Below are 12,464 nucleotides of genomic sequence, written 5' to 3' on the forward strand. Positions count from 1 at the left end.
GAGTCTCTCCACGCTGCTTAGAAGGCTCTCACAGGAGGGAGGAAAGAATGCCACAGCCTAGCATGGTTCCCTTCCCTCCTCTGTCTCTCCTCCTGTGAGAAATACATGAAGATAGTGCTTCTGTTCCTCCCCCTGCAGCACCCAGCCTGCGAAGAGGAAGAGGGATGTGAACAGCCCCTGGAGATGCGCCCCTCCACCCCCATGAAAAGGAAGACAAAAGAGGACCTCACAGCAGCCCCCACAAGCCTGGGCGGGGATGTGGGAGGGGTAAAGAACCCCTAGGAGTGAGGCTAGGCTGCTGAACTGCAGGAGTGGGGATTGGGAGTAGGGGGCTATACTGAGGGGGGCTGAACTGATGGTGTGGATTGGGGTGCTGCTTGTTTCAGGGAAATGGAGAAGCCTTCAGGGGCCTTGGGAGGGAAAATAAAAATAAATTATTCTTAGCTATTTGGACAATTAATTTTGAAATTAAGTAAACTCAAAATAATGTATATATTGATGTAGGTATCAAAATTATACGAAGGAGAATGATTTAAAATTATTTTTGGAATACTTTGTAGCAATTGTTTCAAAATAATAGGTAGGGATTGTAAGTTATTGGAGTGAAATATAGAAAGCTCTGAAATGTGGCTGACATTCTTGCATAGCTCACATAAATCTTTATTGAAAAAATAAATGGAAACCTTCATGTTTCTTTGATATTTATTTTCCAGCTCCATTTAATATGCCTTGTACAGTGTATTTTTAAATGTGTGTATTAAGTTTTTCTATAATATTGTAGCTTTATCACACTCTAGAGCTCTCCACTTAGTACTTATATTATATCTGTGTACAATAAACTTAACATAAGTACTCTTCCTTTTGCCACACGGATAGATGCCTTCCCTCCACCCCAGCTCTCTATTTTTATATGACACTTTAGAGGGAACATCCAGACTAAAATTATCACACACACATTGCTAGAGGCATAGAGGAGAGTTAAAATGCCCCCCAAAAAATTAAAAACATGGTTTGTTTGTTTTTTTGAATCTCATGATTTGTGGAGTCAATCTCATGATTTTTAGGATGACTCAAGATTTTTGGTCTCTTGTGACTGGCACTACTGGCCCTAACCTTTCACCCTCTTCTATCTGTATTGTCCAACTAGTCTGTAAGCTCTTAGCAAGGGTCCCCTATTATTCTGTGCTTGTGCAGTGCCTAGCACAGTGGGTCCCCATTCTGGGTTAGTCCTGAGGTAATAAACATAATTAATAAGATAGGCCATGAACATAGGTCTTTTCAGCCAACAGTATTTTGTTATAAATCTCTGCTGTCAGATAGTTTCTATAGACCAGACTGAGAATTTAGTTTTTCTTTATGAGCTCACAGTAATGAATTGCAGGTTACCAAAATTACCACTTTACTTACTGCATCTACCAAATGCAAGCCACTAACAGATAAAATTACCAATTACTATAATGCAGGTAATTGTTTTCCTCAGGGTTTTAATTCTTCTTTATGGGATTCCTAATTCCCTTAGATATTGTTAATGTCCTTCTAGAGTGTGCACAAACAAAAAACAGGCTTGCTGTTTCCTCTACAATTTCAATCATCTGATACACTTTTTTCAACTGGTCTTTCTCAGTCAAGTCTAGTTCTTATGTTGGCCTTAAGAGAGCTTAAATATGTTTTCCTACTTTTGGGTAGATGCACATTTCTTTTACAGGTAGTTGATGGAAATAGTTGCTATCCTATTAAAATTTCCCATACTGCATTGTCTTCATAGGCCGAGTATTGAACAGAGTAGGTAACTGGACTAGTTGACTAGCATGGAGTGAAAATTACAGAGTAGGTAACTGGACTAGTTAGCCAAAATAAAAAAGTAGTGGAAGCCGGTGGAAGAAAAGTGTTTTTATACCTAAACATTCAATAATATAATTTGACAGTTGGCTCTGGCCTTATATATCTGGTGGGAGGGCTCTGCCATTGACTTATTGCGTGACTTTGAGCATGTCATTTAACAGCTGTGTCCTAGTTTTCCCAGGTGCAAAATGTGGATAGCACCTACTCCACAAGTATCAGGGGTTAGCCATGTTAGTCTGTATCCACAAAAACAACGAGGAGTCTGGTGGCACCTTAAAGACTAACAGATTGATTTGGGCATAAGCTTTTGTAGGTAAAAAACCCACTTCTTCAGATGCATGGAGTGAAAATTACAGATGCAGGCCAGGGCCTCCCAGAGGTCTTCGGCGGCAGGTTCCGGGGTGGAAGGACCCCTCCCTCCCCCCACGTGGGTCTTCAGGGCACTTCAGCAGTGGGTCCCAGAGCAGAAGGACCCCCTGCTGCCAAATTGCCGCCAAAGACCCAGAGCGGAAGATGCTCCGGGGGCCCAGGCCCCGCGAGAGTTTTCCAGGGCCCCCGGAGTGAGTGAAGGACCCCGCTCCAGGGGCCCCAAAAAATTCTCGTGAGGGCCCCTGTGGGGCCTGGGGCAAATTGCCCCTCTTGCCCCCCCTCCCCACCCTGGGCAGCCTGATGCAGGAATTATATAATGACACCAACCCCACAGTGATGGGGTGAGGATTAGTGAGTTAGGGAATCTTATCCTGCATTCCTTGTCCATCCCAAACACAAACGGTGAGATTGTGCTTGCTAATCACAGGCCCGTACTGGAGATGTTACAGAGCTTTGTATGTCATCCTAATGAGAGTATATCCGGTATGCAGTCACAGCACCTGTTAGCAGGAGACTACACATACTCCTTTCTACAATCATCCAGCCTGCTTTACTGTCCAGCAGAGAAGGAAAGGGCCATGACTCTGACCCTACTTAGCAGTCCCATTCGGATTATCAAATACTCATAGGGCAGGAAGCGCTCCCTGCATTCAGAAGAGGGCGGAAGAAGTGATTTTGATTGGCAACTTCAGGAGCTAAAAAGGAAGAGATTTACTCCTCTTGCACACTCCTGTAAGGGTTATCCACAAGTTGGCCTTTGATGAAGTTGATGAAAGTGTTGAGTGTACAAAGAATGCAACATCAAGCCCAGTGTTTGTGAAGAGATGTGAAGATATGAAATACATGTAACTTCTAAGTATTTATTAATATTTATTATTTTACAGCCTAAGGTTTGTGTAAGTTTGGATACACTTCAGAAAAATATCCATACTTCAGAGTGCTTCTTTAAACCAGACTTTTATTTGTGTATTAATCATGTACGGACAAAATAATTTACAGTAGAGAAGAAAAAAACTGTTTGAGGTTTATATGAAGGTCTCTCATTATTTCTGGGCTCCCAAAACAAAGTGAAATTCATTAACCATTTTTTCCTATAATGTAAAATGCATTTTCAAAGGGTGACACCATTCAAAATGTTACATAGTAGCGTGATTCTTATTTATAACTTGTATTACTGTAGTGCATAGGAGCCCTCGACATGGACCAGGACCCCATTGTCCTGGGTGCTATTCAACTGCAGAACACAAAGACAGTCTCTTGCCCCAAAAGCTCCCAGTCTAATTATAAAGCAAGAGACAACAGATGGACACAGGCAGACAGGGGAGTATTGGGAAACAATGACACAATCGTGTAAATATAGGGGTGTAATATGAAAGCACAGTGAACAATGTGTTGGCAGCTAATGGCATGTTAGTTCCACAATTTCTTTCTTTCGTTATAGGGCCCTACTTAGGAGGGGATCAGCTAAATAGGAAGGAGAGGGGGACAGGCAGGGGAGAAAAGGGGGTAATAGTGCATGTGTAGAGTGAAGGTGAATTGAAGGGAGGGTTGGAACAATCAGCCAATCAGCACAGGGTGGAGAAATCCGGAACATTCTAAAGTGTTGACAGGAATCTCCAGAGGCCCAAAGGTTTCTGCTTTGGCTACTGGCTGAAGCCGGGGGCTGGCTGAACTCTCTGGCTGGCTCCTCTCATCAGTTCCTCCCCCACCCCAAGCCATGTGGTAGAGGAGGAAGGGGAAACACCTATTGTATCCTAGTGCTCCCCAAGTGTATGTCCCATGCATAGTGCTGGGGGGAGGGATGGCCTTGGATGCATCCTATATTACTCTCCTCCTCCGCCGCCGAGTGCAGCAGTCCTGGTCAGAGGGGGCAGCACAGTAGGCAGCAACAAAGCAGAAGTGGCAGCAGTGGCTGAGGTGAGAGACAGGTACCAAAGCTGCATTCACCCCTGCCCCCAGGGGCTGGAGGTGAACCCACCTGAATGCACCCCAGGACTCTGGAGTTTGGCTAACCTCTCACAACAAACCATGATGGGGCTGCAGTGGACGGAAGAGAGGAGCGATGTTTTAAAGGGACATTTGTCCACTGGACTTTCACACCAGCATGCAGGAAACGGAGGTGAAGAACACCTGCCCAGGTACTGTGAGGTGGACACTTTAATTATTATTTGCATCATCTGAGTCCCCGTTGCTGTGTTTTCCCTCACTTATGCTGTGTTCCCTACTGCCATTGTGTTATACGCACTCACAGCATGCAAGAGGGGGAATAGTGCCTGTTAAGGGTGCCCAGGGGAGCTATTCTGTTTTCACAAGTTCCCAGGAGGGGGCATGAGCCAGTTTTGTGTTGTAAATCTAAGAAGAACCCCTAGATATTGAAGCTGGTCCTCATTGCTCCTGAGAACGCCTGACACAAGGGTGGACTGAGCGTTTTAAAGGGGAGCTGGCCCAGCCCAGCTGTGCCTCATTAACAGCCTTATGGGGGCTGATAGTGTGTGGCTGTCTCTGTAAAAAGCCAGTGGGGAAATGGAAGCACTTTCAGGAAGTAGTTACAGGTTCTTGTAGGCTGAAGAGGTTTGTTGTAGGAAGACAATGAACTGTACCCAGTTCCAGAAAGGAGGGGTAGGGAGCAGACTCCTGACTAAAGTGGGAGTGTAAAAGAAGATCTGAACTAAACCCAGCTCCAAAAAGGAAGGCTGAGGGCTTATGACCAAGGGGAGAGGAGAGCACAGAGAAAGAAAGGACTGAACTGTTCTGGGAAGGAGGGCTGGGATCACCCAAATCAAACTGGGAGAAAGACCGTGAATTTGAGTTGGGACCTGGAGGGATGAATTACTGATTCAAGGAGAAACATGAAAGTGAGTCTAGCTGTGTAAAGAAGGCTTCTTGATCTAAGGGAGCGATACCAAATAAGGATTTGGCCTGGAGGGCCAATGTGTGCAAGGACAAAAGAAATTGAATGGAAAATAGGAAGTGCTTTAACTACTGTGGGACTGTGATGTGGAGTTTCAGAGTCCTAAGGGAAACTGAGTCAGGGAGCTGAATCACAACCTCTAGCCTTGATGTGGTGCTCAGGTGGCAGTTGCTCTGTTACAGCCCTCTAATCCTATTGATTTCAGTTGGGTGTAAATTGGTGTTATAGATGACCTACTGCATATATGTATCTTTCTAGGTATGTGTTAAAACCAAAAAGCCTGAATCCAAATTCTTGATCTGGATCTAGGCTCTGATTTCTATTCACAGCTCAAACTTCCCTCTGCAATGGACTCAACCTGCACATTTCATCTCTCACCCTACTTTTTCATTTGCCTTTTTTCTTTCTGCTTCATTTTTTCACAGTGCAATGAGATTTGAATTTCGGTCAGACTTCTGCACCTGTGTTACTTAAGTGTGCTCAAAACAATGTACTTCCCATTTACTGCAAACCAAGCTTGTTCTGGGCTGTCAGATATTTAGATGCTGTGCAATTGAGAAGCACTAGTTTGAAAGCTATCTGAACTCTAGTTTGGTCTCTTGCTTCTCCGGCTAGTAGGCAGGGGCGGCTCTAGGATTTGCGCCACCCCAAGCAGGGCGGCACGCTGCGGGGGGCGCTCTGGCGGTCGCCGGACCCGCAGCTCCGGTGGACCTCCCGCAGACGTGCCTGCGGAGGGTCCGCTGGTCCCGCGGCTCCGGTGGGCCTCCCGCAGGCACGCCTGCAGATGCTCCACCAGAGCCACGGGACCAGCGGACCCTCCGCAGGCACGTCTGCGGGAGGTCCAACGGAGCTGCCTGCCGCTCTCCCGTGGGACACCACCCCAAGCGCGCGCTTGGCGTGCTGGGGTCTGGAGCCGGCCCTGCTAGTAGGGACTGGAAATAGTGTAGAGGTCACACCTTTTAATCTCTGAAGAAGAGTTTCAGATAAATATTCCAAAGGTGCAGGAGTTCAGTCTGGATTTGGTAAGAACCCAAATATGTAAATGCTTATCCAAACTAACAGCCTGTTGTGTCTCCAAAATCACATGTGAAAACTTGAGTGAACAAAGCTTTCTCAGAAGATTTTTCTGTGTCTGGTAATTGGAAAAATGAGTAGGTGTTCTTGCAGTACTTCAGTTTTAAGTTTGGGCAGAGGCTATGTCTGGTTTTCTGCAGTGTGCATTCTAAAGAGAATTCAAGAGCTAAATGTAACCTTTGTCTCTACCAACCCAAATATCAAGTCCTTTTCCACTGAGTGAAATACTCTCTCCTCTGGAAATGGCAGGTGGCAAATTATATTTGCTCATCCTCTCTACAGGTTCCTCAAAGAAAACAAGTTGGTCTATTCTTCAAAACCTGCTCAACAGCCTTCTTGTTTTCTTGCTTCAGGCTTTTAGTGAGAGTAAACTGCTCACAGGTAGGGGGTAAGCCTTAGCAGAGATCAGCCTACTCTGTGTCCCTCTGAAAAGAGATAGAAGAGGAAAGGAGGGAGAGATGTTGTTGTAGCATGCTCTCACTTCCTCTTCCAAGAGGACATCTACAGTATATTTGGTTCTTTCCTCCCCCTGCCCTCACTTCGCAAGAATCAAACTGGCATTAGTTACTCCACGGTGCTGTCATAGCTTCTTGAACATAGGTATTGTGGAATGCTATGCCCTATCAATCCCCAGCTTCCAGACTTGCCCTTGAACTGATCAGCAGCCAAGTGTAAGATGGAGTACCCTGAAGGCTGCTCTGAATTATAATGGAGACAGGCATTGTCCCTGGCCCCAGAATAAGGGGATTGTAAAGTTGACTTGAAATCATGTTTGTCCCACATCTGTGGTCCTACAGTGAGTGAAGCCCAACCAGGCAGGGGATCTGCCCCAGAATATATTTGTTGATACACCATATAGCTTAAAATACAAAGATTCAAGGTCGACATTAACTTAAATAAAGCAGTAATGCCCTGCCTCTGATCCTGCAAATTGAGCATAGGACTACGTCCAGGCACACCATGTGGAGCTTCTGAAGTCAGTGGAGCCTTGTGCTGGTGCAAGCTGCACAGAGCAGCTTGCAGGATTAGAACCTTTGTAATTAGCATGTTTAATAATATCAAATGGGTGTTGCAATAACTGGGCCTCCAAAACAACCCTCTCAAGTGTGAGCCTGACTGTAAAGAGTGAGTGAAAGTTTATAAAACATCACAATAACCTATCCTAATAAATATTGATTGGGAAAAGGTGACTGAGTTGATCCAAACAAAAAGGCCTGCTGATATAACTCAAGGATTCTACTAAGATCATGCTAGGTAAAGAACAACAACATGAAACTGGAAATCAATGAACCAAACTTGATGTGCTGGAAATTAGACTTAATTGGTAGACAAAATAATAAGAGGGTGGGATTTTCCACGATCACTTCCTTTTAGAGTCTTTAAAAAAGGAGAGAGAGAGAGAGACTTTGGGAGAAAGCTGGCTAAGGTGACACTGGCTGACTGACAGAAGGGGAAGGCCCGAGCTGCAGCATCATTGCTGCCATGCCCCACTATCTCCTGGGATGCTGGACACTCTTCATCGTAATCCTGAAAGAGTAAAAGCAATGCTGTAAGAAACCTGATGCTGGTAAATATTTGCCAGGTCTCAGAGTGGTTGATAAGATTGTGTGTGCCATGCCTGTGGTTTTCCAGCAGCAAGGTTGAAAGTGAGAGTCAAAGAGACAGAAGCTTCATTTTCTATCTTTGCAGTTCTTTTCTCTCCCCCATACTTTTTATAGGTGTTCATCTTGTTTTGCCTTAAAGGAAGGAGGCTCAGTCTTTAACAACAGCTCCAGCTCATCTCAACCAACTTCTTTTCTTTCCCTCAAAGGACAGTTACTACCATCTTTAATGCTATCTAAGACACTGTCAAACAAGAGGTATTTTCCCATCTAAAGACTCTCTCCAGCTAAAAAGAAAGGGAACAAGTGACATTGTTAAAATGAAAGTCTTACTTAATACTTTACTTTTCATATGCTTTCATTGTTTTCCTGCTTTTTCTCTGGCATGAATAAGAGATTAAAAGGATTTTTAATGGGGTTTGCCATGGTACTAAGCAGCCTGAACCTTGTTTAACATTGTTTAATATTGGATAGTTTCAGGGTCATGTTAGCAGCTGTGACTTTTGGGCCTATATATTCCATCTAAATTAATACAACATAGATCAAATACTCCAGTTCTTTTCTTGAAAATAATCTTCCATTTCACCAATATATCACACTTTGAAAGTTCTGGCAAAACTAATTGTAGCCTGGGATTGTGTTACTTTTGAAATCTTTACTACACATTTAGGATGGGATTTTCAGGACTGCTCCATGCTGGTTTAGCTCATTGGGAGCAGCAATCCCACTCTTAATAAAGTCAGCAGTGAAACAGTTCTGGGTAGCAGCTGAAGTCTGTTGGGCTGATAGTGAGTGACAAAGGATTATATGGCTATGGGGTAGCTGGCAGGATTGTTTCATTGTTCATTTCTAGACTTTTTAACCAGAGGTGCTGGAACTACGAGTGTGGTGGGTGCTGCAGCACCCTCTGGCTTAAAGTGGTTTCAGTTATATACAGGGTTTACAGTTTGGTTCAATGGCTCTCAGCACCTTCACTATAAAAAATTGTTCCAGCACCCCTGTTTTTAACCTTATGTTAAAGACAGAGTAATATTTCATTAGGGTATGAGCTGTATTCCAGTGAAATACACTGTCAACCTTCGCTCATGCTTCATGGAAGTTTTGTTTGGGAACATATCTGCATAATATTGATGTAATGGACGGTAAACAAACAAACAACCTTTCTTGCTAACTCCCAACTCTAGCAGAATTCCAAGTAAAATTCTTTCATGCTCCTTTCTCAAGATACCATCAGGTCTGTCTACTAATCTGTCACTCCCCCTTAGGGACAGCTTCTCTTGTCATCTCATTACCAGTTGTCCTCTTATCTTCATTTTGCTTGCTGTTGTCCTCCAGAGTATCCCAGATCCATTTCAACATATCTCATCCTCTTTAATTGTTTTCCTTTGGGCTTTTACATTGTTTGTTTAGCTGAGACTCTTTTTTCAAAATATTTTGGTCAGTCTCTCTAGACAAATGTCAGAGGTCAAATTGATGCCTGGCCTAAGCACCACAATAGAGTTTCACCCTAGTATAGCAGCTGTTAATTTGAATCCTTATCAGCTCCTTTCTGCACTTATCATAGACTATTTGATGTAGTTTCATAACATGTTTAACAAGTGGTGGTGCTGGGGAACCAAGCTCGTGCAGAAAAGGTAAAGGTCAGTCAAATAAAGGTACACATTTGGTTAGAAAAAGGTCAGCCATTTAAAAAGGTCAAATAAGGCAGACTGAGGAGTAATTTGCCCTCAAAATCCTTAATGTATATATCTACGGATGAAAACGCTAGGGTGATGGGGTTGTGCTGTTGGACACATTCTTGCTGGAGTCAATCTTCATAACCCTGTTTTATTTATCTTGCCTTTTAAAGAGAGCTAACCTTCTTGTGAGTGAAAATTTTTGTGAGAATATCACCATGTAGGTATATCATCATAATGGCCTTGTAGGGCAAAGCGTGGTGCATATCTCTCACAGGAACTAGTAAAAAATTGTGGAACAAAGACAGGAGCCAGCTTGTGCTTCCCCTATTCTGGGGCTGCTGTGGACTAGGCTGCTCCTTGGTGCAGGCTGTAAAAGAATGAGGGTTGTACTACCGTGCTACCTGGCTGCAGTGACTCTGGGGGCATAGACTCATAGACTTTAAGGTCAGAAGGGACCATCATGATGATCTAGTCTGACCTCCTGCCCAGTGGAGGACACAGAACCTCACCCACCCATCCAGACCCATAACCTCTAGCTGAGTTACTCAAGTCCTCAAATCATGATTTAAAGACTTCAAGTTACAGATAATCCATCATTTATACTTGTTTAAACCTGCAAGTGACCCATGACCCAGGGTCTCTGCCAACCTAACCCAGGGGAAAATTCCTTCTCAGCCCCAAATATGGCCATTAGTTAGACACTGAGCATGTGGGCAAGACACAGCAGCCAGACACCCAGGAAAGAATTATCTGTAGTAACTCAGAACCCTCCCTATCTAGTGACCTGTCACCAGCCATTGGAGATATTTGCTACTAGAAGTCTCAGATCAGCTACATGCCCTTGTAGGCTGTATCATCATACCATTACCTGCATAATCTTATCAAGCTCATTCTTCAAGCCAGTTAGGTTTTTTGCCCCCACTGCTCCCCTTGGAAGACTCTTCCAGAACTTCACGCCTCTGATGGTTAGAAACCTCCATCCAATTTCAAATCTAAAGTTATTGATGGCCAGTTTATATCAATTTGGTCTTGTATCCACATTGGTACTTAACTTAAATAACTCCTCTCCCTCCTTGATATTTATTCCTCCGATGTATTTATAGAGAGCTAAAACACGTGATTTAAATGTTTCTATGCACCTTTTTCCACAAAATCTAAGGCCTTGATTCTGCAATGAGCTCCCTACAGGTGGACTGCTGAGACCATGTGGAGTTCACCACAAGATTAGGGTTTACATTTGGAGCTCAAAACTGTCTGACAAGTGTCCCTTGCTAATAATACAACTCTTCTTGTAAATTTCAAATGGGATTCTCTAAATCAAAGTCAGCCTTGTTTTCCACCAGGCTTCACAGAATCTTTCATTCAAAATAATATGAGATTTTAGGTGCCAAATGAGCCAGCAGAAGGAGACAAATAGTCCCATAAATGTAACACACACACACACACACACACACACACACACACACACACACACAGCATCAGAATGGACAACAAAATTAAATAATTATCATTTTGACCATCTCCTTGCCAGCATAGTGTATTTGGTTTTTTTTTCTTTTCTGACTTAGTGCCATAAAAATAAGACATTTCTATCCCCAAAATAATTTACAACAGACATTTTTTTTCAGAAATGGGTAAATTTGAGAGTTATAACATTTGGTTGTTCCTAGGGTAAAATATTTTACCATTATTTAAAAAAAAAAAATTCTGTTCACATACACTTATTTTTCACTTGAAATGTCTATTGTCTATTCTTGTAGCGTCACTTGATTTAGGAATTTCCATCATTTTGTAATAGAAATCTTTGCACAACAAATTACACTGCTGGTCAGTTTTATCAACTGTTAGGTGATATCCCAGTCCTCCAATGTAATTCCAAGACCCTGTGCACAGTATAGACTAGGCAAAAACTGCTGGAGAAATACAATATTTGTTCAACTGAAAATGCTGAATTAGCACTATGACGGGTTAGATCTCCCCCCCCCCTTTCTGGGATGCCACCTGATGTACTGGGATTTCACTGATTCTGGCTGCTCCATTAACCTGGGCTCTCTCTCCCTGTTTTCCTGAATTAGGCTTTCTGACCTCTGGCAGCACATACACACAGGTAGGGATGCACCAGCTGTAGAACCACACAGTGTCTGCAAACAGTTCTCTATGAGGGGACTCAGCTAGGAGATCGCCAAGCACTCAAGTGCAGCTCCCCTCTGGAAAGTACACCCAAAATAGTATTGTCTTGTGCTGTAGAGAAATCTATACAATGTAAGCTCATAAATTCACCCCCTCCCTCAATGTGGAAGAAGATATGTACAACTTCTTGCCCTCACCTCCCCCCCCGAGTTATAAATTGCACAAACTGGGTTTAATAATAAACAAAACCAAATGTTTTAACTAACAAAGGCATATTTTAAGTGATTATAAGGGATAGCAAACAGAACAAGGCAGATTACTAAGCAAATAAAACAAAACACGCATACTAAGCTTAAGATCTTACAGAGACCCATTTCAAGAAGTAATTTTTCACCCTAAATGTTGTTTTAGGCAAGTTGCAGAGTTTATGTAGCTTAGATTTCCAGTTATTTCTCTTTGCAGACTAGACTCCTGTCTTAGTCTGGACTCAGCCCTTGCCTTTCCCACAGCTCAGTTCCTTTGTCTCTTCGGACACTTTCAGCAGTCTTTCTTCTTGGGCAGGAAGGCAATGAAGAAGAGTCTTGTTTGCCTGACATAAGGCAATGTCTACACTACCGCAGTAAGTTGACCTACGCTATGCAACTCCAAGAGTTGACGTACCTTAGGTCGAGTTATCATGGGGTCTACACCGCGGCGGGTCGACTGGAGAAACTGTCCCGTCGACCTACCTTACTCTTCTCGTCAGGGGTAGAGTACAGGGGTTGACTGGAGAGTGATATGCAGTCGATTTGGTGGTTCTTCATTAGACCCGCTAAATCAACCACCCGTGGATCGATCTCAGAGCGTTGATGCCAGCTG

General features: G+C 43.5%; 1 protein-coding gene and 1 long non-coding RNA gene across 7 annotated transcripts in view; both read left to right on the top strand.

Moving 5' to 3' along the window:
• LOC123370859 overlaps positions 1-256 on the top strand; it is a 99,082-nt gene extending 98,826 nt beyond the window's left edge. Inside the window, exon 4 of the long non-coding RNA XR_006579596.1 lies at positions 139-256. This is a non-coding gene — a long non-coding RNA (uncharacterized LOC123370859). The remainder of the gene's footprint in view (positions 1-138) is intronic.
• Positions 257-4,259: 4,003 nt separating this feature from the next.
• GRID2 (glutamate ionotropic receptor delta type subunit 2) overlaps positions 4,260-12,464 on the top strand; it is a 1,103,852-nt gene continuing 1,095,647 nt past the window's right edge. For all 6 annotated transcript variants that reach the window (XM_045017699.1, XM_045017705.1, XM_045017706.1 and 3 more), the window contains exon 1: positions 4,260-4,349. In XM_045017699.1, coding sequence (XP_044873634.1) covers positions 4,316-4,349 — 34 coding nt within the window. In that variant the 5' untranslated portion in view covers positions 4,260-4,315. The remainder of the gene's footprint in view (positions 4,350-12,464) is intronic.

Source organism: Mauremys mutica, chromosome 5 (genome assembly GCF_020497125.1).
Source record: "Mauremys mutica isolate MM-2020 ecotype Southern chromosome 5, ASM2049712v1, whole genome shotgun sequence".
NCBI lineage: Eukaryota > Metazoa > Chordata > Testudines > Geoemydidae > Mauremys > Mauremys mutica.